This window comes from Ovis canadensis, chromosome 3 (genome assembly GCF_042477335.2).
Source record: "Ovis canadensis isolate MfBH-ARS-UI-01 breed Bighorn chromosome 3, ARS-UI_OviCan_v2, whole genome shotgun sequence".
Classification (NCBI taxonomy): Eukaryota; Metazoa; Chordata; class Mammalia; order Artiodactyla; family Bovidae; genus Ovis; species Ovis canadensis.
Window position 1 is genome coordinate 103088908 of NC_091247.1, and position 22119 is coordinate 103111026.

A 22119-nucleotide genomic window follows, 5' to 3' on the forward strand; every position below is an offset into this window, starting at 1 on the left:
GGGTAATTTTTCTCAATATATTTTCAAGTTCAATGATTCTTCTGCTTTCTCCTTCTGCTGTTCCGTCCTTTTAGTATGCTTTGTTATATTTTTCAGCTCTAGGATTCTCCTTTTGTATTTTTAAGACCTCCTTTTATCTATTGAGATTCCCTATTCATTTTTTTCCATTGATTTTCCTTTAATTCCCTGCATATATTTATGATTATGATTATTGCTTTGAAGTTTGTTAAACACAACACAACATCTAGATTCAAAGTTCCTATTGATTCTTTCAGCCATTAGAATGAAACACATTTTCTTGTGTCTCTGCATGTCTACTAAGTTTTCTGATTCAAAATCAGACATTGCAGGCAATATATTCTAGCAGTGTTGAAACCTGTTGTGTTCTTCAAGGGGGATTTTGTTTATTTATTTTTGGTCTGCTGTGGTTTTTTTTTTTTTTTTCTACTCTAGTAATAAGTTAACTTGCTCTACTCAAACTGCAAACTTTTCTCTCCTATAGTATGAAGCAGCTCACATTTTTATTCTGTTCTTACGGCTTCTCATTGCTTTTTTAAAATTCTGGCACCTTGGGTATTTCCCTTACGTCTACATATCTTGGTGGCAGATTTTGAAGCTCACTCTTTCCTTGTTTAAATTTTCAACTGCACTGCCAGCCTCAGACTCTGTCTCCTGATGCAGTAATCCCACAGGACTAGATCATTGCTGCCCAAGCTGTACATGATTTGCAAATACAACACAGTCAACAGGCAGTCAACACACAGACTTTGCTCCATGCAGCCCTATCTCATAAAATTCCTGTTTTCTGCCTTTTTGTTGTTGTTTTTAAACAGAGCTCCCTGAGTTCTCCCCTACACATGGTTATGTAGTTTAGTGATCAGTCAGGAATAAAAACAGTTAATATTCAGTTTTTATGACTCACTCTGACTGTGGCTTCTTGCTCCCAAGATATCTTTAAATTTTCACTTCTTTTCCAGCCTTGAACTCTCATCTCCGGCACCTGGAGCCAGTCAGTGTATAGTTTTCTGTGGCCTTGGCCATGAAAGTTGGGAACTGCCCTTAAGCCAGAGTGTCTCCACCTCACAGATCTTACCTCTTCTAGATGCAGTTTTTGGAGAATAAACTCTCCATATCCTATATGCTTTCGAACATTTTTATTGTTATTGTGGTTTTAAATACCTGTTGACTTTTATTTAATATTTATTTGGCTGTGCCAGGTCTTAGCTATAACATTGATCTTCGGTTTGGCATTCAAGATATTCAGTTGCCACATTTTGACTCTCAGTTGTGGGATCTAGTTCCCTGACCAGGGATTGAAGCTGGGTCTCCTGCGTTGGGAGCGTGGAGTCTGGGCCACTGGGCCACCAGGGAAGTCCCACCTGTTGACTTTTAAAAATATTTTATCCAGGTCATAAAATTGTTATTGTGAAAGGATTTGCATTAGCACTTCACATTGCCACGTTTCTGGAAGTTCTCCAAATAGTTTTAATTTGTACTTCTCTTAACATGAGTGAAGTTAAACATCTTTACAAGCTTTTAGCTTGATTCTTATATATTTTTTTAATGTCCTTTGCCTATTTTCTGCCATGTTTTTGGTCATTTTTTCCCCTTCAATTTTTAAGAGTTCTCTATATTTTAGGGACATCAGCCCTTTGTAATACACTAAATTTCCATTTACATTTGGGTCTGTTTCTAGACACTATTTTATTCCACTGGTCTCCTTGTCTTGTGTTAGCACCATCCAGTTTTAAGCATGAAGATGTTATCATGTTTCATGTGTTATCACAAGTCCCTCTCATGTCTTTTTTTTAGTCTTTTCAAGTTAGTGTCACATATTTATTTTTCTATATGAACTATACTACCAACTTCTCAAGTCCTATAAAACATTTGGTATTGTTTTTATTGGGACTATGTTACATTAAAAAATGAACTCAGGGAGAACAAATATTTTCATGATGCTGAGCCATTTTATCTAAAAACAGGGGATGTTTATTAAGTCTAATTTTTGTGTCTTTCAGGAGTGTTTTAAAGTTTTTCTCATATTGTTTTTGCACATTTATTGTTAAGTTTATTCAAGTTACAGTAGATCCTCATTATTGATGGATTTTCATATTTGTGATTCACCTAGTCACTAAAACATCTTTGTAACTCCAAAATCAATACTCAAAGCATTTTGTAGAATATGCATATGCTCAGAGTGGTGGTGAAAACTTAGGTCATCTTTCTGCCTCTCGTTTCAGCTCTCATATGGTAAGATGTCCTTTTCATGGCATATTTAGTGCCATATTTTTTCACATTTTTGTTTACTGCTGGTGATTTCACCATTTAAAATGAAGCAGAGTTGAAGTGCTGTCTAGTGTTCCTAAGTGCAAGAAGGCTGTGATGTATTTTACAAAGAAAATACATATTCGCTTCCTTCAGATAGGAGTTTTAGTGCTGTTAGCCATGAATTCTATGTTCACAAATCAACAATACATATTAAATAAAGTGTCTTTAAACAGAAAAACACATAAAAGGAGGTTAGATGTTGATCAGTTGGTGGAAATGATGTGACCAGAGGCTCATAGGAACCTAACCCCTAAGAACCATAATTCAGTATATGCTAAATTTAGTTTTAGAGGTAACTTTATAGAACCTAAACGCCATTCAAAATATGAGATTTATGAGAATTCACTATATTTAATTTTCTTAGTTGCTGTTGTAAATGAGGTTTTCTCTATCAATATATCTTCTAATTGGTCATTACTTGTGTGTATGAAAACTGTATTGATTTTCATACAGCAACTGTATGATCTCTGCATATTGAATTTCTATCCTGCCACCTCACTGAATTTTTTGTTTGTTTCAATTAGTATCAATATTACCACTTATTCTCTCAGGGTTTTCATATATTCTCTTTTCATGTAAAAATATCATTTTCTTTTTCAATTCTATTCAATTAATTTTCTCATCCAATTGTTTTGGCTACAACTCCTCCCCCTTTCTATAAGGATGGGTTTTCATCTATGTTGAACTGCTCTGAGTTAGTAATGGACTTAAGTTATTGCACAGACTCTCAAGTTAAAAGGAACTTAGAAGTAATGTTGGGGATTCTGTCATTTGATGCATGAATCTTTTTTTTACATCACTCAAGTGGTCATCTGGTCTCTTCTTGAACCATCTGTTCCCCTTCTTCTGGTAAGAGCTTATCACCCTGGACTCATTCCACATAGCTCTGTGCGGCAATCAATCACTCCATCCTGATGCCTCTGCTCCTGGCTTTTAATCCCAGCTAATTATAAAGGGTAGCTATAAAATCTGTATATATAGTTATTATTTTTTAACAGATCTAATCTCTCTTATTACTTCTTCTGTCATATGCTAAAAGTGCAGATTTATTCAGTGAAAATCAAATACACAAGTTACTTGAGGCAATGCATACAGATGCACATGTAAGGATGGGTGGTAATGCATCTCCTGCCTTTGCTGGAGCCTGGAAACTTTCTAGACAGTACATCAGGCACTCACAGGGCTCACTTTGTCTGTTTCCCAGAGATCAATGCTTCTGTCCAATGTTTTGGAAACTGTTACATACATTTTTATCAGGCGGTTTTGTTGTTTCAGGTGGGGGATGGGCGTATGGGTAGAAATCTAATTTCTGTTATTCCACATTGGCTGGAAATGGAAATACATTGATTATTGCAGTTTTCCCAGCACAGAGAACTGTGCATTATTACTGAAGGACAGCACGTTGAACATATCACTTAATGGCATTGAGCATATCATGCACTGTGATGTAATATCAATATGCTATTATGAATATTCGTCCTGTAGTTCATCTTTGCATCCCCATGGAAATGGAGAGAGAAAGAATAGTATAATGGTCTCTCTGCAGCCTGGCACACTGTCAGCACTCAACTGTTTACTGAGTAGTTGAATGGATACACGCAGGCTTACATGAGTGCACACAGGCATGAAAGAATCACTGTGACCAAGTGAATGGTTTCTTTCCTACCCCATCAGTCCTCAGCTGTACAGACCAAACCCAGATGGCGGCTCCAGTATCTTCCTGCTGGGGCTCTGGGTGACAGGATGCCCAGTGATAGGATGCTCTCCCCAGCCTTGTTCCAGATCATTTCCTCACTCCTCAATTCCTTCCTCCTTGTATTACTGATGCATTTTTAACCTGATCCCCTTTTCTTTCATATTTTTGGAACTGGATTCCTCCTTGAAATTCTTCACCATAACCCTGGTGACCCCTCCTAGCTTTTAGGAATGTAAGCATCACTTTTAATTAGATTATGAATTTTAGAGTATCACAACACTGCCCTATCTTTTCTATTTGGAGAAAGCATCTAATATTTTTCTTATTAATAATCTGTACCCTATTATTATATAGCCCCAGGGCTATTACTGACTAGGAGAAGAGCATTTGGGAGACTATTTTATTTTTAAAATTAATGAAGCTGAGACTTCACTGATGGTCCAGTGGTTAAGAAACTGCCTTCCAATGCAGGAGATGCAGGTTTGATCCCTGATAGGGGAACTAAGATCTCAAATGCTGCAGGGCAACTAAGCTCTCAAGCCACAACTAGACAGCCTGTGTGCTGTAACTAGAGAAGCCCACGCTTCAGTGGAGACCCAGTAGCCAAAAAATAAATAAATTCAAAAATAAATAAACCAACCTTCTCATTACTCATCTCCAGGAAGCTGCAAGGAGAACTGCCTTTCATCTACACTAAGAATGAGAGGGGAAAAAATAAAATTAATGTAGCTAATTTTACTAAACAATTATTGAATAGAAGTGAATATTTTTGTATATCTTTGCCAAAGTGTGTTAAAAGAAAACAGTAACAAACAGCCCAATCGTTTTGAAATGTTTCCAATGTAAGAGTCTTTATTCTGGTTCCACACTCAATTAGAAGTACCTACAACAGACTTCAGACAAAAATAATTAGGGCGGGCTCAATAAAAATTTTCAGACAACAAAACAGGTAATGTTCAGTTTTACAGCTCTCAGACAAGTTACTAGGTCTTGATTTCAGTCCTAACATTTAATGATAAAATCTGATTATGATGAGATAATCAATGTAAAATGAGATTGCAAGCTTGGATTAGAACTACAGAATTTCAAGATTAGAACTACAGATTTCAAAAAACTCGAAAACGGTATGAAGGTGATCTGTCAGATTAAACTCTGTGTGTGTGTCTACTAGAAGATGGTATTCTATCAGTTTTGTGAGGACAGGGTAAATAATAGGATGAAGAATGCCCCAGAAAAGTCAGGACCAATAGGCTCAACTAGATCCAGGCAGGGACGACTACCTTTGTCACAATCAGGAAGGGAAGGTGAGGACAGAGTGGAGTGCGGCCTTACCTCAGCAGAGGGGCTGGTTCCGCAGCGTCGGGTGGCTGAGGGCAGCCCCGAAGGAACGCTGGTGCTCGTGAACGTGGATGGCGCTAGACTGCTTTCCGGTTTCTCAGTGGTGCTACTCAGCCCTAGGCTGTGGGTCGCTTGATGAGGGCAGGGCAGGGCTTTTCCCGGTGTGGGTGTGGCAGCGATGGCATGGCTGGTTGACTCCTAGACCCCGGGCTGAGGACATTCTCTGGGGAAGTGATGTCAGCATTACTTAAGGGTGTTCGAGATTTTGCTGTGCTGGGGCCTAAACTGACCTGGAAACTGGGGTGTGAGCTCACATGCACTATCCTTGAGAGAGACTTCAGGGTGTTCCTGGGAGACATGATGTCCCCCTCCCAGCTTGGGCTTCGGGTGTCTCTTAGGGTGGGAGTCTCGGGACCTGTTGCCACGGGAAGAGTCATCTGAGTCTGAGGAGACCACCTCCTGGAGAGGTAGCCTCTTGCTGGCTTTCTTTTTCTTCCTTCTAGGGTTCTCCTGTTTTGTAGCTTGTAAATCCCCTGTGTTAACTTCTTTGATTGGCCATACTAGGAGAGAAGAGTTCTTTGTGTCCATATCTTCCCTAGGGAGAGAGAGAGAAAGAGAGAGAGATCAGGGTTATCCTGGTTTTGATGGCTGCTGTGTCTACAGAGATGTCCAAGTTAAGAAATAACAAGTGTGGGTGAGGATGTGGAAAAAAAGTAACCCTTTTGCACTGCTGGTGGGAATGGAAACTGGTAGTGCCACTATAGAAAACAGCATGAACTTTCCTCAAAAAATTAAAAGTAGAACAATATTTTTGATCCAACACTTCTACTTCTGGGCATATAGCCAAAGAAAATGAAATCAGTATCTTGAAGAGATATCTGCATTCCCATGTTCACTGCAGCATTATTTACAATTGCCAAGATATGGAAACAACCTAGGTGTCCCCTGGTGGATGAATGGATAGAGAAAACGTGACATATGTGGAATATTATTCAGCCATAAGAAAAAAGGAAATTTGCTATTTGTGGCAACATGGATGGATCTTGAGGGCATTATGCTAACTGAAATGTGTCAGACCGAGATAGACAAATACTATATGATCTCATTCATATGTGAATCTAAAAAGAGCCAGACTCATAGAAAGGGACAGTAGTATGGTGGTTGCCAGGATCTGGAAGCAGGCGGAGGGGAAGGGGGTGGTGGTGGGAGAAACAGGGAGATGTTGGCCAAAGGGTATAAAAAAATAGAATATATTGGGCAGTTTAGTTATATTGAAGTGTTGTCCTTCAAAACAGGCACCTTGCGACACCATGATCCCTTCCCAGCCATGCCATCATGGCACACCATTTCAGGCAAGTGCCTTTTTCAGAGGCTTCAGGGCAAAGTAAGGATACCAGCGGCCTGGTATTCAACCTTATTTGGTTCCCATAATCAGTACCTGCCACCTTGATCACCTACCTTTCATGCTGAATAACTCTGACCATAGTTGTTTCAGATCCTTTTGGAAATTGTCAAGAGAAAAATCAGTAGAGTGAGAAAAGATTTTTAGTTATTTTTAAGTAGAAAATCCCTCTTCCATGGTCTGAATCTCAAACCACATGTGATACTTTACAAAGACTGGCTCAAGGATTCAGGAGGTAATTTCCAAGAGAGATTAAAAAATTGGCCTGCCCACTTTATACCCATTAGGATAGCTATTGCCAAAAAAAGAAAAAGCAACACCAAGAAGTAACAAGTGTTGATAAGGATGTGGAGAGATTGGAATGCTTGTGATGGGAATGTAAAATGGAACAGCTGCTGTGGGAAACAGTGTGGCAGGTCCTCAAAATACTAAAAATAGAATTGTGTAATCCAGAAATTCCACTTATTTCTGGGAATAAGTGGAATTTATCCCCAGGGACCCAAACAGATATCTTTACATGGTGATTACTCTTGAAACAAGGAACTAAGGATGGTTTTTAGTCTTTTTGTTTTTAATTCCTAAATTATATTGACTATGGAATTGACTTTTGGAATAGGAATAAAACAATATAACAATCTGACTGCAATGTGGGAGACCTCAGTCAGAAAGGTTCCCTGGAAAAGGGAATGACTACCCACTCCAGTATTCTTGCCTGGAGAATTCCATGGACAGAGGAACCTGGTGGGCTACAGTCTAAGGGGTTGCAAAGAGTCAGACACGACTGAGTGACTAACACACACACATATACACAAGTTGTCAGGATTAGAATAAAAATGGATTGAGGTTTTGATCAAGGAAAAGCCTTTAGATAAACCAAGCAGATGCTGGGCCACTTTATCATACTCTCCAAAAGGACTGATGTTGACCAAGTTCAAGATATTCCACAAGGAAATGTCCACTCATGGGATGGCCAGCAGAGTAGGTGTGATATGAATCTGATGTGAAAATTCTTATCCATTCCCCCATGCACCCTCACTTTGTTCTGCAGGGAGGGGAAGGACGGCCATCTCCTCACTTCGGTCAGGGGACATTCTCCACCAGCACATCTAGAAGGACCCTGCTAGGTGGTTCTCTTTTGCCCTGTGTGTATTCAGTCGCTCAGTCGTGTCTGACTCTTTGAGACATTTTTGGACTGTAGTCTGCTATGCTCCCCTGTCCATGGGATTTTTCAGGCAAGAATACTGAAGTGGGGTGCCATTTCTTTCTCCAGAGGATCTTCCTGACCCAGGGATCGAACCCACACCTCCTGCACTGAAGGCAGATTCTTTACTGTCTTAGCCACAGGGAAGCTTAAGCCCAAACTGAGTTAAATTTAGAGCCCTATTGTCTTCCACTATAGAGTTAACTCGGTAACAAAATAGACAGGCCACCACTATAGGGGGTGCTGGGGAGCCAGCCACTGTGTCTTCACTGGCTCTTCAGAGAAGCTGGTTCGACTTCAGGGAAGAGTTCTGAGCCTCCTGTCCACGCTCTCCTTAGGTTAAAACCCAATGCATTTCCTTGACCAGGCATTGTCAGCCTGCCCATATTCTTGCCAGTTCCCTGAGGCCTCAGTTCTGTTCTGCCCTATGTGTGTCTCTGTCAGTAAGACCATCTTGGTAAATGAAGAACACGGGGACCTCTGGGGTGGGCACTGAAGCGATGTTTGATGAGGATCAGGAGGCGCCAGGGTTTTGACAACAGAAGGGGCAGAAAGTGGAGAAACTGGTAAGAAAAGGCACTTGCTGGGTTTTCCTGGTGGTCCAGTGGTGAGAGTTTGCCTGCCAGTGTGGAGGACATGGGTTCGATCTCTGGTCTGGGAAGATTTCACAGGCCTCGGGGCCACGAAGCCCGCACACCACATCTACTGAGCCTGTGCTCTAGAATCTGTTCTCTGTAGTAAGAGAAGCCACTGCACTGAGGAGCCTGAGCCCCTCCTCACTGAAACCAGAGAAAGCCCTCCTGCAGCAACAAAGGCCCAGCACAGCTGAAATAAAGCAATCATTTGAAAAAAAAAAAAAAGCCAAGGCAGTCGCCATCCAAATGGCTCCCCCTGGCCCTCAGGGGTAATGGGTCTCCATGACTGTGTGTTCTGGTCCCGAGAACTACACACCTTCTGAGGACAGGTAATGGCATTTTCCCTCCAGATACGGCAGGGCACTCAATCATACGGTTACTGCTGGACTGCTTATCTTTTAGGTCTTGGAAATGAGGCTCCTGATCTAACCAGAATGGACCGAGGCTGCTAATGACATACAGAGGCTTATGATTTCAGAGGCAAGTTCCTTTTAAGGGAAAAATTGTCAGTAGTGACCAGGCGAGATGGTGGGAAGTGATTCATCTCGGGTAATGTCAGAGTCTGCACTGAATCTTGAAACTTTAATCAGTGACTTATGTCCCTGCTGTCAGGAAAGCAGTGTGAGGCCAGGCTACATGGATAAAGGGAGGAGTGTTCAACAACATGGGAATTATCATCGCCTGTGGGGGCACAGTCTTAATTCAAACAGCTTGATGGAAAATTACTAAACTGCTCAAAGAATGATAACGAGAGGCTAGTATTTTGTGTAATAGGAATTAAGAGCTGGCCACAGACCCAGACAAACCACATCTGAACCCTTGGAGGAGGGTCCCCCCGCCAGAACTCTTATCACCAACTGCATCCCACGAAGTCCACGTGGTTATTATAATCACGCATCAAGGAAAGAACACTCTTACCTCCAGGATCTCATGACCAACAACCTACTTCAGATACCCAATGATCTTCCATCAGCACAGAGACAATAATTAGTTCACTCTGGCTTTCCTGAGATCACATTTAGAATGTTGCTAAATTTTTTTCAAGAAATCAAACTTCCTCTACAGTGACTTTTCTTAAAGAGGAGCCCTGCAGGCAATCTACCCAAGTTGTGCTCTGTCAAGAAGAAAGGGAAGGACTTCCCTGGTGGCAGAGTGGATAAGAATCCGCTTGCCAATGAAGCAGGCATGGGAAGATCCCACATGCCGTGGGGCAACTAAGCTCACGCACCACAACTACAGAGCCTGAGCTCTAGAGCTGTGCTCTGCAACAAGAGAAAACACCACAATAAGACTGCACACCTCAACGAGAGAACAGTCTTGCTCTCCATAACTAGAGAAAACCTGAGCACAGCAATGAAGTCCCAGCGCAGTCATACATAAATCAATTTTTAAAAATTTCAATAAACGAAGGGGAGATGGATTCCAGCTCTGTTGGGAGGGTTTTCCAACTAGTTCCATGGCATCAGGGGCATGGATTCAGCTGCCAGAACTGCCCTGCCCAGAGGAGCACGTGGTCACCAGCTGTGGTGGTTGAATAACACCAGTAGGGGCACGTCCTTTCGCTGGAGGAAACTGGAAGTCCGAGCATTAAGTCCACCAGGCACGCTTTCCTGGAAGGAGTGAGAAGCCACAGCCTTCTGATGTGATCAGGATCCTGGGGGAGGTAGTCAAGGAGACTGAGGACGTGAATCTCCTGCTGGTGAGAAGGGAGGATGCCAAAAAGTGGGGAACATTCCTTCCAGTCCACTTGCTTTGGGGAGTTAGAAAAAATTACATGTATGTTCTCTAAATGGGGAAAGCCATAGAAAGGTTAGGGGATATTCTCGCAAAGAAGAGAGACCTCTGATGCTGTGAAATATAGAAAAAGCTCAGAGACTTTCCTGAAGGTAAGGCACAGCAAGAGTGGTCATTTCCCTCCACCAGACACACCTCTTTCAGAAGCGCCATCAGAGAACACAGTCATTGGGTTGCAAAGGAAAGAGGAAATTGGAACAGCTTCACAAACATGGTGATACTAAAACTATCTCCTTTAAGGACTAGTTATTTGGAATTTAGTGAACTTGGTAATATAGTTTGCAAACCAAACTTATTATGAGGCTTTAAGAATCATTTCAATGTCAAATTTTGAAAATGAAAAATTTGTATCAGCTGCAGCCATATTCAATCAATGTTGAACTCTTCACCTTCCAAATACTGTTCTTCCTGCCTTTGACTACATAACACCCTCATGAGGAACCAGAAGAGGGGTTTGCTGAAAATAGTCTGTCAGTCCCAACTGAAGACGCCAAGAAGGAAGAAAAAAAGGAGGGGCAGAGGGTGGAGTGTTGGATATCTGGCACTCTGGTCCATAGCTGTCTGGGGCCATGTACCCCTGGTCTCACCAACCCCAAATGGTTGGTTATAGTGGATTTGATATTTTATTTTTTTATTTTATATTTCATTATTTATTTTTAATATAAATTTATTTATTTTAATTGGAGGCTAATTACTTTACAATATCTTAGTGGTTTTGCCATACATTGACATGAATCCGCCACGGGTGTACACCTGTTTCCCATCCTGAACCCCCCTCCCACTTCCCTCTTGACCCATCCTGGGTCATCCCAGTGCACCAGCCCTGAGCACCCTGTCTCATGCATGGAACCTGGACTGGCAATACATTTCACATATGATAATATACATGTTTCAATGCCATTCTCCCAAATCATCCCACCCTCGCCCTCTCCCACAGAGTCCAAAAGACTGTTCTATACATCTGTGTCTCTTTTGCTGTCTCACATATAGGGTTATCATTACCATCTTTCTAAATTCCATATATATGCATTAGTATACTGTATTGGGACTTGATATTTTAAAACAAAATTTTGTCAAGTGATGTCCTGTTGGAGTTGTAACCTACAATTCATTTCTTTAATTAGTCCTTTGAAGAAAGTGCCATAATTTTTTTTAATGGTCTCATTTAGTGCAATGGTGTGAAGACCTGCTAAAGAACAACCAAAGGGAGGTGGTATATTTAGAAAGTGAGTGAGAAAGACAGAGAATGAAATCATGGTTGCCAGGGGCCAGGGGAAGGATTCAAAGAAGGGATAGTTAGGGAGTTTGGGATGGACATGTACACATTGCTGTATTTAAAATGGATAGCCAATAAGCACCTACCGTCTAGCACAGAGAACTCTGCTCAGTGTTATACGGCAGCCTAGATGGGAGGGGAGTTTGGGGATGAGAATGGATACATGTGTATGTATGGCTGAGTCCCTTGCTGTTCACCTGAAACTATCACAACATTGTAATTGGCTATAACCAATACAAAATAAAAAGTGTTTTTTTTTTAAAAAATAACCATCTGCTCCAAATATATGAAAATCATACAAAGTAAAGATATCTTAGGAAAAAAAAGAAAAAGAACGGGTAAGAAAGAGCTTCTAATGAGAAAGGACCTGCCAGAAGGAAATTCCAGTGTAGATACAAAATCAAATCTACGCCTTTATTCTGTGTGCTCACATCTGCCAGCTCCGATTATGGAAACAGAGACAGATTAAGCTCTGAACTTAGCAGGCTGGATGCAACCTCTGCTTAGGAGAATTAAATGCCGTCTCTTGCTAGCAGAGAGGCAGCCAGAGCAACAAAACACTGGAAATTACAAAGGGGGACAAGAGGGTCACTGAATGTTTCTGCTGTGTAAAGACCCAGAAGCTGGGCTAGGTCACTAGCAGCGGAGAGTTTTAAATAAGGCCTGGGGCAGTAGTAAGGTAGAAAATAGTGAAAGGCTTTAATTTTAATTCTAAAATAGTGATTGATAATCTTGAGTTTAATGAAGATGGTCGATACCTAGACCCATGTATCCATATTCCTTTATTAGGTACTGTAATTTGGATATCAAATTGTTTGAGTAGGATTTTGAGATGAACAAAAAACAGTGCTATTATTTAAAAATGAAATATTCATCTAGAAAAAGGACTGTAACATCTATTTTCAACAATCATACCTAACAAAAGCTTTTCTGTGGATCTACATGCCCCTCAGGGAGGCTTGCTGGGCATCCCCTAGTATTTGTTCATCTGTTCATTCTTCAAATTGTCCTTGGGTGCATCTTGCAGGCTGGACCCTGGCAACCAGGATATAGAAGTAGATCCTGGCCCCTGCTTTCAAAGATTCACGTCCAGTGAGAGTGATGACCATGAAAGTATACGGCCCAAGACAAGGCAACAGTCTCATAAAGAAAATGTTTACAGGAGGCAGTGGGATCACCTCTCCATAGAGGACTGGAGTCCCAGAACCTCACACAGGGGCGATGGGATGCTTGCCTTCGATATTGGAATTCCCCAGGCAGCCAAGGGCAAGAGCAGCATTCCAGGGAGGGAATACTTAGCCTATGCAGAGGCACAGGGCTTTGAAAAAGCACAGCACGGGGAAAAAACTATAAGTTTATAAATTTAGTATGGTTAGTGTGCAGAGGGCTTTTGGGAGGATAGTTGGGGAGTAGCTAGGGGAAAAGTAAGGCCAGGTAGGTAGGCTTGGTTCAGGTCAACAAGAAGCTAAGCTAGGTTAAGAGGAGGCATTTCAGGGAGGAAAGAGCTTTAGTGGGGGAGGGACAAGAGCAGATTTGCCTGTGAGGAAGATTCTTCTGCCCAGCCCTCAGGGTAGATGGCTGGACAGCAGGGCAGGAGGAAGCCTCCTGACCTAAGGTAGCACATGTGCAGCAGTGCTGAGAAATATTTGCAAGCTGTTTATAGAATATGTCTGTCTTTAAATAAATCCACTTCTTACCTATGAATTTGTCTCTCGCTGAATTCTTTCTGCAATGAGACATCAAGAACCTGAGCTTCATTAAGTCCTGAGACCAGGAGTATGGTCTCAGTTAAAAGACAGGGGGTTCAAGTTCCAGTCTGGGTTGTGTGGTTTCAGATCTGGGTGATGAAGGGAGTCCAGGGTAGTTGACTGAGCAAGGATCCCAGACTGAGCAAGACTCCAGTGGGGTACAGATCTATTAGGGGAACTACTGATTGAAACTGCCTGCCCTGGCCAGGCACCATAATAACCACTTGCATGAGTTATTTCAAGCAGGAGGTCCTGGTAAGGAATGTGGAACTAACAAGCTTACCACCAACTGGAAGAACTAGGGGAAGGTCAAAAGGATAGAGGAGACTCCAGTCCACATGTCCTACCAATCTCCCAGAATCCTATTGGCTGGAATCCATCTTGGCTGAGTGATGTGTACACCACCAGGAAGGACCCTGAATCAGAATGATTGGCCAGAGACAACCCGGAAACTAATCCCATCACCATAAAACCGAGACTGGGAGCCACATGGCAGAGCAGTCCTCCTGGTTCCCTTGCCCTGCTGCTCTCCACAGAGGTGCCCCTTCCCAATAAAGTCTCTTGCTTTGTCAGCACATGTGTCTCCTCGGACAATTCATTTCCAAGTGTTAGACAAGCCCCCACTCTTGGGTTCTGGAAGAGGTCCTTCTTCCTGCAACAGACATACTGGGCAGATCAGTGTAGGACAAGGAGGGACTCTGATGTCAGGGGGAAGGATCCAGGCTTCCACAAGCCCAGAGGTGGGGAAAGCAGCACAGGGAGGGAACGTCTGGTGGTTTCTGTCTATGAAGCCCCGGTGAGACCATGGGGATATGGAAGGTTGGCACCCAAAGATGGCCCAACCTGTGCTCAAGGTCACCTCCAAGGTCATGGCTCTGGCTCCAACTTTGATGCTCCTTGTTGGCCCCAGGGACTTGGGTTCTTGCCTACTCTCCAGGTCTCAGCTTTTTCTTACTGATTTTGCTTTAATCCACCTTTCCAGCTTTTAGTGATCCTGTTGCCTCAGATAAAACTGTGTTCACTCCACTGTTACCCCAGGAAACTACCACCTACCCACATTCACCAGGGCACAGGTAAGCCAGGACCTGCACCTTACTCTCACCCGCCATGGGGAGAGGCAACGGGTGATTGGTCCCAAGTGCAACTTAATCTAACCTGTGCTTTTTAGTAAGATTTCATCTTGGAAGGCCTTGAATCCTTACCAATAAAAGGAAATAATTCCTTCAGATTTACGACAGGATTGAATGCTTTTCTGAAAAGTCAGTAAAATACATAATGTTGAATTTGAGATTAGAACCAGATAGACAAACAGCCAGCAGATAAAAGGTGTGATGTGGAAGGAACCATCATCCTAGACTGGCATTTTAGCAGGAAATCCTCACTTTTGCTTTTCTCCCCAAGCATTTAGAGATCATGGATCTCAACTCAGAAGCAGATGAAAAGTGAAAAGGCATAAATCAAATTCAGAAAATAAGAAGTTGGGTCCACTTACACTTTTGAATCCTCCTGAATTGGGGGTGAGTTAATATGAGAGCAAGAGAGAGCATATTTGTTTTGGCTGATCTTAATGAGTGCACTCCGAGGGCAAAATTCCTGTAATAATACCAAAAGAGTTTATTCAATTTAAACCAGAAATGTCCACAATTCAGATGTGATTTTATTTTTCTAGTACAGCCCATTGTAATAGCTACCAGCCATTTTCCTATTCTGGTGACACTTAAGAGAGTGGTTTGAATGCAGAGTCTAACTTGGTAATTTTATGCTGAATAAAAGTCATCATTGAATCCTTTCTGTCATTTTTCCACATTCTGGACCATATGCCAAGTTCACCCCCCTAAGATGCGCGTGCATGCACAAACACACGCTATTTCATGTAACTATCTTCCTTTCCATCTTAACTTCAGTCTTGGCCATCTCCTTTCTGGACTTATAAATTATCACCACCACCTGATGCTCAAAGTCCCACTGTCAGCCCCCGGGTCTCCCAGAATTCCTATCAGAATTGTCCTTGGCATCTATCTTCCATACCATGCTATCTAGTCTCTATGGCCCTGCTGCCCTGTGGATAATTTGTGAGGTCCTTCCTGGGCTCTAAGGCTCTTCCTTAGGGACCCTGGGTCACCTGGAACCCAGTCAGGGGCATCTCTTCCAAAGACCCTATATCTGCTTTCTCCTCTCTTGCCTGGTAGAAGTCCCCAGAGCAGGGCCCCCTGGCAGAGATGCTTCCCACCCACTTCCAGCCTTCTTCACTATCATCCAAACAGCCCCAGAAGAGTCCATCATCCCTCAGGGGTTTTCCTGGATTGATGAGAAGGCGCCCTTTCTCCTTCTTGATCTGTTGGATTGGATACAGCACTCCAGGGGACACAGGCTCTGATAGCCTTCACTCATCCATCCTAAATTTCATCCCTTCATCCTAAAATTCAGTCACCATGACCCCTTCCCTGATGGACATACCTCAGTTACAGTCAAGAATTGACAAGATATTTTAATTCTGTTTACTAGGCAGTTGGGCACAGATATTTCGAGAGCAGGCCATAAAACCAGACTTCCTGGTTCAAATGCCTGTAACACCGCCACCCTAGGTGTGACTTCACTTCTCCACTTCTGACTTCTTATATAAAAATGGGGATACGAGTATGTACCTCACAGTGTTCTCAGCATCCAACTGTTCACTATGTGTGAAGCACTTGGGTTTGTACCCATGCTACATAGAAAGTGCTGAATATAGTCAGCACGATTGTATTTGCTTGCCAATACATTTTCCAGGCATATTATATGGGCCATCAAAATAATATTATTTCCACTAGAAACATCACTTATGCAAGCGCTTTATAAAACCATGGTGAGAATGTGCTCATTATCAGCAGCTGTATCAGGGGTGCAAAGATGGATAGGACCCAGGCCCTGCCTTTAAGGAGTGGGGAGACTGGAGAGGGATCTGGTGTGAGAGGAAGGCAGGATGTTGTGCAAGGGGACCTGGGGGCCTCAGCAGAAACAGGGCAGAATCTTTAGGGGACAGGAGTTTATACAGAAGAAGATGGAGAGGGTGATCCAGGAAGGGTTAAAAACCTAGAGGCTTGAGAAACTCCACTGTGTTCAGGAAGCAGTGAGCCTTCCACATGGCTGGGAGTCAAACTCACAGGGCAGGGGGTCAGGCTGAGGCTGGGCTGGGCTTTTCCTTGAGGTTAAAGTGTGTGTGTGTGTGTGTGTGTGTGTGTGTGTGTGTGTATGGAGCAGGGGCAGGTGGCACATCAGGTAGGCAAGTGACCTCATCATTGTAACCTGATATTTTTTCTAAAACTTTTAGGAAAAATACATAGGGAGGAGCAGTAGGGAGAGAGGGGGTGTTGCTGTAAGAAACTAGGGAGGCTCTTAACAAAGCCAGAACTGGAGCAAGCCTCCCCAGTCCCCAAATGTGGAATGAGAGCCCCAGAGACCATCTGATGGGGAAGTTAGGAGAGCATTGTGACCTTAGCAAGGGCAGACTTCGAGTTGCCCAGTGGACGGAACTCTAGCCACAGAAGCTGGATGTGCAGGGGAAATAGATACAGCCAGGGCAGGAAAGAGCCAGGCACTGCACACAAGAAAGGCAGGGGTCAAGGAAGCCACTTTCTGCCTAAAGAAAAATGCTTTTCTAAATGAAAGTTTACTTACTCTCCGGTTGTTACACTTTAAAACTGTGTAGAATTTACTGTCAGCCATATCTTGATTTGGAAGTGCAATAACAATGGCGGGGACATAGAAGTCAAATCCTTTGGGGATCACAATTTTGGCAAACACATAATCTCCAACCTGTAGATGAGAACATCTTTCAGAGCAAATATTCAGCTTATGGATCTTAGAGACAATAGTAAATAAGCTTGTTTGAAAACACCCCAAGATGCTAGCTGATACTAGGATTCAAATACATTTTTTTCTTAGTTGGAAAGAGTTATAGTTCCAACATTCTCTGGGTTCATAGGGCCCTGGCTGGAATTTTGTGATCAGTTTGGGGAAGCCGCATTCAGCAGGGCTTCACCTGCCAAGGATCTCAGGGACAGCCAGCGAGGTGGCGAGGGTTCTGGAAACCAACTCTTACAATGACTGGTTGAAGGAACCAGAACTCTTTGACGCAAGAATGAGTTTGAAGGGCTGTCAGGGACGGAGGAAAGGAGTGTGTTTGTTTCATGTGGCTCTAAATCTCACACCTGGAATCCATGGGGAAAAGTCACAGAGAGAGAACTTCCAGGAGAAACAAAGTCTGGTGAAGGGACACACAAAGTTTTGGGCATCAGTCAGAGCGAGGGGATTCATGGTCGGGGGAAAGTGCCCTGCTGTGCCTTTGGGTCTGCCCAGGAGATACGGGAACAGACAACCCATGTGAATCCTCTGATTGCCCCTCAGTGCTTTTTTTCCTCCAGGCTCATACTATTTAAGAAACAGCAGCAGTGGAACTCTGCAGAGGCCTTCTCTCTACTCTGGTCTCTCTACTCTGTGCTGGAATAAGGATAATACAGGAGAATGGGCAGACACAGCATGGCTCTGATGAATTTATAAATAGATGAGAACACATCAGCCCGGCTCACCCCTGGATGCACATTTAGGGGTAACTGCATTATGGCATCAAGGTCTGGCATCAATTGACTTATGGTGTCAAGGCAAGAGCTACCTCTGCTCTTGTTATTCAATCTGTTTTAGTATGATTTCCTGCAGTGAAGGCTTCCAGAGCTCTAGCAGTTATAGCAACTCCCTTCCCCCACCCATCTACTGTCTGTAAAGCAACAAAAACCTCAAGGGACAATGCTTGCACGTCTGAGCTATTTAAACAGGGCATTGGCAGATAAGGGTCAAGAGCAAAGAAACTGGTAAGCAAGAGGTCACAGGAACAGCAGCCGCTGCTGTCCAGAGCTCTAGTAAAGGTGAAAAGGGGCCCAGGAACAGCTAGCTGGAGCAGGTACCTGGAGCAGTGGGCAGGGCATGGCGCCCCCCACCGGCGTGATGAACGAGATGGGCACAACCTTGGTGTCTCCATACCTGAAGCCCACAAGTGCATGGGTGGGGCTCACACACTTCTTTACAACACCTATAAGGAATAAAATTATTGAAATAAAATATAAAGACAATGCCTGTTCCCTTAGGCTTGCCCCATGCTCTTGGGTTTGCTAAGTTATAACACTTTGCCTGCTGAAATCAGCGAGCCCCTTGATTTCTCCACTGCATAATGCTGGGTTCTGTGTGATGCCTGCTAGGGTTAACCAGCTCAGACAGCAGTGCCGTGCTCTGGTCTGGAGCTGAGCTGGGAAGCTGAGAGAACACGTGGGAGCTTGTTCAACCAGTATTCCCAGAAGCCATCCTGATGGGAACACTGATCCTAGAAATACCTTCTCCCTGGAGGCTTCCTACCATCTTATTTATTTATTTCAGCCATATTTCCTTCTATAATATACTTGGAGACAGAAAATCATTATTGTTAAATTGAGAAAGTGAAAGGAAATATGAATTCCCATCCTCAGCTTCTCATCTGATATTACACACCCCATGGCTTCCCTAAAATGTATAATCAAAAAACGGAGAAAAAAAAAGTAAGTTTTCTTGTCTTTTAGCTATATGGGGAGATTATTATAACAGGAAAAGAATACATCAGTGTTAAGGTTCATGTATTTTGTTATTTATGCTAGGTGAAATTAATTTTCCCATTGCAAAGGGATTATCAATATTAGGGAGAGGTTTCTGACAGGGACACTTCCCCAGCAGTAACAGCTTCACTTGGACCGCCTTATCCTGAGACAGAAATGCGCTCGTCCCCGCACTGGGCTCCAACAGCCTGAGTGCCTTGGCTTCTTTCCCTACTCCAGCTCACTCGCCGGCCTTGGTGAAGTCTTAGGTCCTCCTGCTGCTGCTAAGTTGCTTCAGTTGTGTCCGACTCTGTGTGACCCCATAGACGGCAGCCCACCAGGCTCCCCCGTCCCTGGGATTCTCCAGGCAAGAACACTGGAGTGGGTTGCCATTTCCTTCTCCAATGCATGAAAGTGAAAAGTGAAAGTGAAGTCGCTCAGTCATGTCCGACTTAGCGACCTCATGGACTGCAGCCCACCAGGCTCCTCCATCCATGGGATTTTCCAGGCAAAAGTACTGGAGTGGGTTGCCATTGCCTTCTCCAGTCTTAGGTCCCTCCAAGTGGCAAAGAAACAGCTGCTGGCTTTCATCTTGAGTCCACATATCTTGTTTCAGTTATTTATTTATAAAGGATCTAATCCTTTTCTCTTATACTGGCCACGCTGTGAAGCTTACAGGATCTTAGTTCCTTCATCAGGCATCCAACCCATGTCCCCTGCAGTAGAGGGGCTGAGTCTTAACCACTGGATTGCCAGGGAAGGTCCCCATGTTTCTTGTTTTAAATGGCCAAGAAAGGGGAAGCTTAAAAACAAAACAACCGCCCCTCGCCACACACACACAAGAAAACCAGCTTTATGTTATCTGTTTTCTTATTGGACTAAGATGTTTGGTTTGGTTTTTGAAGTACTATTTACACACTATTCACACGTTTTCTACCATAAACTGACTCTTCTACCCTTTTCATTAGGAAAACAAACACTACTTTTTATAAAGAATTCCTCCTATGAAAACAAAGAACCACTGTGAGGTGAGAAGGATCCTTACATCCCCAGCACATGCGTACCCCTGCCACTACCACCAACCAGTGCCACAGAGCAGGAGTGAGGGTCCAAGCTGCCAGGATGACCTTGTTGGCCAGTGTGACCCTCCTCGAATTCTTAGCCTTTGGGACTGTGTAGAATCCAGTCTTAAAACTGGGGTGCAGTTTTTCAGGTGTCTGCCTGAGTTGAGCAGCTGTGCAGTTGCATGGCCCGTGGAGTCTACACCATACATTAGCTACTTTTTTATATAAAAAGTCTTCCTGCCCCTGATCTAGATCATTAGACTTAGACATTTGGTATGCTTCTACCAGCTCTTTTCTGTTTCAATGTCTGCATTCGTGGGTTTTTGTTCACCTCCAGAAATCAGTGTAGTTTCTTCCCAATTAACTGTAGAGCCAGTCATGGTGTTGACACCTGGCTGGCTGTTAAGCAGGACGGAGGACCAGAGCTGCAGGCCTGTCTGGCTATGGCTCAGCCTCTGCACTAACTCCTCCAGCTCATTAAGGAGTCGCTGCCATTTCCAGGTCCTGATTCCAGATCGGCTTCCTATCCTGGGCTGCCCTTACTCTGCAGTTTCCTTCTGCCCTCAGCCCCAGAGAGGTGAGAAGGTATCTCCCAGGGCCATTTGGGGCTCTGGCTCTGGAGGCTGGACCGGAACCACCTCCATGGCTTTCTTTCGTCCTCCTACTGGAGGCTCAGGGACCCCCATCTTCCTGGGTATGAGTCAGCTTCCCTACCTCGGCTGGGGGATTCTCCTATACCCAGGTCGGGGGAGGAGGGGGTACCCCCCAGTTGAGACTCTCTGAAAACACTGCCCATGCCCAAAGGTCCGAGGAATGAAGAAACAGTCTAAGTAGACAGCATGGGTCAGTTCATTTAGCAAAAGAAAGCAGGGGTGGTTTTCAATCTTCATTCCAAACAAGAATTTCTTAGGCTGGAGTGCAGATTTTTTTTTACCTCTGGCTATAAGAACCTTCTGATATTCACAGCTGGGCTGGGATTCCGTTTCCTGGAAGAGGCATCCGTTCTGCTCAACTGGAAATGCGCCTTCCACTCGCCCCGCCTCCACTGACTTCCAGCTTACACATCTAGTCATCATAGTCTCTTCTCCCTTTAGTCTCAGGTTTCCTCTGTAGCTCACTGTGCTGGCTTTGCCTTTTTGAATTGCTCTTAAACTTTTAAAACTACTCTTAAAGTTTTTAAACTTCCAGCAGTGTTCTATACCCCCAGGTGAGGACCCCAGGTGGGTTCTCCTAAGAGGCAGTAATAGCAAAACTCTACAGGTAGTTAACACTTCCCAATTTCAAAATGCTGCACATTATCAAATTTAATCGACATCACGATCTTATAGGGGTTTTCACTGTTTTAAATCCCATTTGGAGAGAGAAGGAAACAAGCTCAGAATACCTCAGCGAAGCCTGTCACCTGGCTGGTAGAGGCAAGAAACAGATTTCAAAAAAAAATTAGGATTTTTCTGGTCCTAAATCATTACACCTGAGAAAGTATTCTGTTTCCCACCCCCAGCCTTTTTTCTTTTCTTGTTGTAACTTGTTCTGATGGCATAGTGCAGAAATCTTGCAACCCAGACTTTTCATCATTGAGGATTTCCTGAGATAAAATGTTGCTTTTTACTGAAGAACAGGAAAGATGACACAGTTCCTACAAATAATGATTAAAATAAAGTTCTGAAATATGTCTGCCTTCCTGATTTTCAGCATCAGGATGAATCAGGCTATCAGCTTGTCACTTCTGTTCTGCACAGCACAGTCTGTCCTCCACTAGCTAATCCACACTGATCCCTGGAGCAGAGGTTCCTGTTGTTGTTCAGTCACTTAGTCGTGTCCAACTGTTTGTGACCCCATGGACTGCAGTATGCCAGGCTTCCCTGTTCTTCACTACCTCCCAGAGTTTGCTTAAACTCATGTTCATTGTGTTGGCGATACTATCCAACCATCTAGTCCTCTGCCACCCCTTTTTCCTCCTGCTCTCAGTCTTTCCCAGCATCAAGGTCTTTTCCAATGAGTCAGCTCTTTGCATCAGCTGGCCAAAGTACTGGAGCTTCA

At 43.5% G+C, this 22119-nt stretch overlaps 1 protein-coding gene across 1 annotated transcript in view; it reads right to left on the reverse strand.

Annotated features, from left to right (window-relative positions):
- Positions 1-5129: 5129 nt before the first annotated feature.
- The window catches only part of VWA3B (von Willebrand factor A domain containing 3B), a 189239-nt gene continuing 172249 nt past the window's right edge, over positions 5130-22119 (reverse strand). Inside the window, exons 24-28 of the mRNA XM_069581934.1 lie at positions 18359-18483; positions 17076-17213; positions 14911-15011; positions 5609-5957; positions 5130-5560 (exon numbers count right to left, since the gene is read on the reverse strand). Of these exons, the coding sequence (XP_069438035.1) occupies positions 5210-5560; positions 5609-5957; positions 14911-15011; positions 17076-17213; positions 18359-18483 (1064 nt within the window). The 3' untranslated portion in view covers positions 5130-5209. The remainder of the gene's footprint in view (positions 5561-5608; positions 5958-14910; positions 15012-17075; positions 17214-18358; positions 18484-22119) is intronic.